The sequence below is a fragment of the Malaclemys terrapin genome, chromosome 7, assembly GCF_027887155.1.
Source record: "Malaclemys terrapin pileata isolate rMalTer1 chromosome 7, rMalTer1.hap1, whole genome shotgun sequence".
NCBI lineage: Eukaryota > Metazoa > Chordata > Testudines > Emydidae > Malaclemys > Malaclemys terrapin.
This window is the reverse complement of record NC_071511.1, coordinates 84645688-84651039: the sequence shown is the minus strand read 5'-3', so window position 1 is coordinate 84651039 and position 5352 is coordinate 84645688. Positions and strand designations below refer to the sequence as shown.

The 5352-nt window shown below is 47.9% G+C and overlaps 1 protein-coding gene across 1 annotated transcript; it reads right to left on the bottom strand.

Moving 5' to 3' along the window:
- Positions 1-1204: 1204 nt before the first annotated feature.
- NEUROG3 (neurogenin 3) lies at positions 1205-1951 on the bottom strand. The gene has a single exon (XM_054033309.1). It carries the CDS (start codon positions 1949-1951, stop codon positions 1205-1207), a length of 747 nt encoding a protein of 248 aa, XP_053889284.1.
- Between the last annotated feature and the right edge of the window lie 3401 nt (positions 1952-5352).

Below are 5352 nucleotides of genomic sequence, written 5' to 3'. Positions count from 1 at the left end.
ATGGTGGTGACGTTAGTAAGTGCGAGAGTCTTATGGGGCTATTGTATTATCAAGATTTTCTTCTCTCATTTTTTTAGCAATTGTACTTGGTACTTTCAAAACTGCTCGCCGCACCGTGATGATTTACCCTGCAGAGAGGAATGTGCATACCAGCTGCATAACTCTCCCAGAATGTTTTCATAAGTGTTAACACAATAATGCACATGAAGGTGTTATTAAGCCTACAACAGCCAAGCAGCAATGATTGTTACGTTTAGTCTGAGTTAAGTGACGCTTTGATTGTATGTGTTCTTAGTGGGCTAGGAGATCCGCTGAGATATGTCGGTAGGATGGGGCGCCTTCAGGACAGAATATCGGCCGCAATTTTTGAGACGACTAGGAGTTGGATGCAGGGATCAAAGGCATTATGTAAATCCCTATGTTTCGCTTTGTTTCTGCACTTAAAGTGGAGCCCGGGAGCAATAGTCTACGGACAGTAGCATGCCCAACTCCTTGGTGACTCATTGGTTGGTAGCCCCAAATGTGTGTGCTAAAAGTTCTTCTGAAAAGACAGTGTACTATAACAGCTCTAAAAGAGACAGGCTTTTTTTCCCCCTTTTTTTTTGTTTTGTTTTTAATTAACACCACCAAACCTGTTTAGTACAATCATTTAAACCGGTGCCAAAAATAATCTTATGTACAAAATATATATTCGTTATGAAATATAATCAATAAATATCAACAGTGAAAAAATTAATATAATTTACCATTTCCAAGTACAAAAATTTGATTTTTAAAGACGTGCTACCATCTTACATCAAAAAGAACTTTGTCTGAAACTTACCAACCGGTGAAATATTGATCACATACACCCAAACCGCCCATACGTGAGCGAGAGGTTCCCCAATTACAAAAAGAAAAAAAGTAACCCTCTCTAAACACTCAGAGTTCCTAGCGCACCCTACGTGCTCCGGCTCTAGCAGGAGCCCTGGAAAGTGCATATCCATTGGGTTGATCCCCATTAAGTTTTAAGGCAAAGCGGGAAAAGTTGCTTTCAGAGAGTCACTTCAAAGATCGTTCTCCTCTCCTGGGGCCTGGAGGCAGCGCGTGTCCAAAGAGGCTCATGGTTTGACCATCCGTGCATCGTTTTTGTGTTTGCAGCTGCAAACAAGTCAAGGGAAAGAAAGAGAGAAGGGCGGAAAGTCCCCAAAACACAGTCCTGGCCTCAGACAAACTCTGGGAAGGCATGAGGGCTGTGCCTGAGGCAGGCCGGGGCGTCCGCAGCCTGGTAAGAGCGCCCTTCCTCCAGGGAGTCAGTGGGGCTCAGGCTGCCAGTCTGGGAGACTGGAGAGTACAGCGAGTCCCATTCACAAGGCGAGATGCTGCCGGGACTGGTCAGCTCCAGCAGGCAGGCGGTGGTAGGGGGCTGCCGGAAAGGCTCCCTGGCCAGCTCCTGCTGCCCCACACTCAGGAGGCTGTGGTCGGCCATCCGCAGGGTTTCGGTCAGTGCCCAGATGTAGTTATGGGCAAACCTAAGCGTCTCAATCTTGGTGAGCTTGGCGTCGTCGGGGAAGGTGGGGAGGACGCTGCGAAGAGCATCCAGGGCGGAGTTGAGGTTGTGCATGCGGTTCCTCTCCCTGTCGTTGGCTTTCATCCTGCGGTTCCTCTTCTGCTTCGTCAGCACCACTTCGCTTTTGGCTTTTGTGCGTCCCCTTCTGGCCTTCTGTTTCTTCTGCGGGCACTCCGGAGAGGGCCCCTCGTCTGCAGGGCAGCCTCCTGCCTGCAGCCGAGTCAGGGAAGGGTTGGGAGAGGAAGGCAGGCTGCCGGTGCCAAGGGAGGAAGCGGAGCCTTCATCGTCGGACACACCGTAGTACTGCTCCCCCTCACTGTTCACCTGTGCACCAGGAGAGCAATCGGTCTTGGGAGACATCCTGCAGGGAAACCCAACGCACAGGGAATCGTCAGTTTCCATTCAGCTCCACGCACGCTACACAACAAAATCGGTTCACACGGACACTCTGGGGACTGATCCTGTGTATAATTCAGGGCAACAAGGCAGCTGTCCCCTGGGACTCCTGGATCTGCAGGCTATGGGCGGGGAGGGGGGAGAGCCCAGGTACTCGTAAAATACAGATTTAGATCCGAGTGGGCAATAACTCCCCGCTGCTATTGGCAGAGAGGGTGAAGGGGGCACTTACCTGGATCCCCTGGGGGTGAAGCTGGCGCTGAGGGAGTAGCACTGTTGCAAGAACCCAGCCAAATTGGTTCCCTTGTCTTCTGACCCCTTGGGGATGCGGAGCAGCCTCCTCTCAAGTGCAGCAGAGTGAAGGCTTTGCGTCAGGCACACGACCGCCTTTGAGCTCCTATATATACCGGCCTGAGACAATGGGGATTTCCTGATCAATACAGCGTGTGCCCCCTTGGCACGCTTTATCTTATCAGCCCGGTTTGGAGTGTGCCTGGCTCATTCCTGCTCGCCACCGGCCAATCAGAGAGGCGGCTTGGGGCCGAGCCACGCGAGCCCCTCACTACTCCTCGCACAGCTGGAATCCCAACAAAGGCCAGCGTGGGGAGGAGGAGCAGAAAGAAGAGGGCAGGCTACAGCCCCATTCTCCCTCGGCGATAGTCCTGAAAGGATCGTTTTAGCAGCTTTCGGGTCACCAGAGAACACGCCCTTCAGCTGAGAAACTTTCCTTTGCAACTAGTTTTTTCTGCATCACCCCGCTCTGGCAGGACACGGCTGGTGCTCACCCTACACAGGATCGGTGCTCATTTAGCCCCTGAACTCAGTTGCTTCTCCTCGTCTTTAAGCCAGTTGCTATTTCACTATAACTGATTAACTGGCTTGCCCATACGAGGTGCTGCCCGCACCTGCTCCAGCCAGGAGAGAGGATCCAAAGTAAATAACCCAACTAGCTACGCCAACTTCGCACAAGGTTACAGGTTATTCATTTCTTCCATTCTGGGGATGGGGGGAAAGGGGTCCCCTTAGCCCTGCGGTCAAGCAAAATCCCTAGCAGTTCCCATGCACCCTAGTTCAGATTTCCGATTCCCTCTAGGCATCACCAACAATAAACCACTCCCAACAATCTTTCAAAGCTACACAAGAATGGCGCAAAATTCTTAAACACGCCTGATCCCTTGTTTTCAGATTTGGCAAGGGCAAAGCAGCTCTTGTTGGGCTCAACGCCTACCGAGAATTGGGCATCTGAATATCTGATCTGGTGTAGCCCAGTAACTACGAGGTTGGGGGGAAAGAAATGGTGGGACGAAGAACACACAACATCACTTCTTTTCTTTAATAAATCACTTCGGAGCCTACTTTAAATGGTACAATTAGATGATCTAAGTGCCAACTTTTCTTTTTCCTGCAAGCCCACCTAATTTTAAGGATGGTGAAACATGATCTCAGAGATATTTAAGCAATAGCAGCCTTATACACACAAATCCCCCAAATAAGAAGCAACTTCACAATTTGTTTTGGGAGCAGACAGAGACACTGGAGGTTTCCACAAATGAATACTTGAAACCCACTTTTTAAAATTTAGATTTATACAAGAAATAGAGTTTCCAGGAAGAAAAAATATGTTGAGAAAAATGACAAAGTTCTATGTATCTCTTCTTTGCCTTTGCCTTGCCCTGTCAATCCAAGTTGGTGGTTCTTGTTCTTCATCACCAAGCGTTCTTGACACCAACATTCTTCATGCCCTATTTCAGTGTCTTGAACCACCTTTTTCTAGGTCTGTCTCATGGTCTTTGTCCCCTGACTACAAGCTCTTGTATTCCCTGGCCAACATATACCACAGATAGGCATCTCCTATGACCCAGCCATCTCAGTTGATACTCCTCAGCTTTTCTGTGATGGGGGCAACCTGCATCATGCCTCATACTATTTAACTGCATAGCCTATCAGCTCTCATCTTGCCCAGCATCCACCTAGGCATTCTCATTTGGGCAGTGTGAAGTAGTTGTTGTTCTCTCTTCCTCATTGGCCAGCATTCTGACCCATACCTCATGGCTGGCCTAATCCTGATTTTATACACTTTGCTTTTTAGTTTAGTTGGCATAGTCTTATCACAGAGAATCCCCATCAGTTCCCCCCACTTGCACCAAGTGCACCACTTGTAGCTCCTAATATCCACATCCACATCATGGTTCAACACTGAATAGAGGTATTTAAATTGTTTAAATTTAAATTAAGTGCCTCTATGTATACATAGAATAAAGTGTAGGTGCCATATTAGCCAAATAAAACAAGGAGTCCTAACCCTGAGAAAATAGGCAATGAGCGACTTTAAAGGAAAATCATAGCCTGAAGCAGTAAGAATTCCTGCTGTTGCTCTTCTTGTACTGTCCAGGGAGCTTTGGGAAATATTTCTATAGATCAACTAACATTAAACTGCTTCAACTTAATTCTATGTGTGTAGGCTCAGACACTTTGGAGGACCCTTTCATCACTTGCATTCAGTACAGTCTTTTATATATCCTTTTTCTCTTTGGTGAATTCAGCACAAGGATCCTAAGAAGCCTACATGGGGCAGATGTAATGAACTGGGGTAATATGTTTAGCCTTGGTCAAGGTAAATAGAGTACTACTTAATAACTGCCTCAAGTTCACAACCCCTTGCCCATGAGACACTTGTCCCACTATGTAAGTTGACCTCCTAAAGCACATGCTCCCTTGGACCCCCTTTCCCCTCTCTCCACTGAACGAGAGGAAAGGACAGAAGCCACCTGTGAACTCCTTCACCATCACCTCCTCTATGCAGCAGAATGCAAAGCAGGAGGAGTCTCCCAGAGTGCGCTCCCCTACTCCCCATAAAGAAAAGCAAGATGGGGAGGCCTCTCCTAGGCCATTCCACACCCCCAAAGAAAGGCTCTGTGTCTATATCTAAGTGTTTATACAGGCCCCAAACTGTAGTATCTGAGCAGCTTGCCCAGCAATAATCAAGGAACCATCCTTCAGATTTGGTTCTGCCCTGCAGCACCCCTGCCCCCACTACTCTACAACCAGATACTTGGGGGAAGAGGGCAGTCTCACTAGGTAGGCCTGCTGCCCCTCTCATTCAAGGAGCATCTGAGAGGGAAGGCCTCTCTGGCCAGGCTCTCACTCCCCTCCCTTATAAGAGCAGAATGGTTTTTGTGCCAGGCTGTGATCCTGGTTTCCAAAATGGCCCAATTAACTTGGAAAAATATATGGATATATGATGTGAATAAGGAAAAAATAAGTCAACACCTGTATTTAGTTTGAATGAACCACTAGTTCAGTAGGTGGAGGAACACCACTAGATGGTGAGGGCTTAATCTTATAAATAGCTGAGAGCACAACAAAAGCTCTGAATTAGAACCTTATGCAGGCTTCTAAAAATTAGG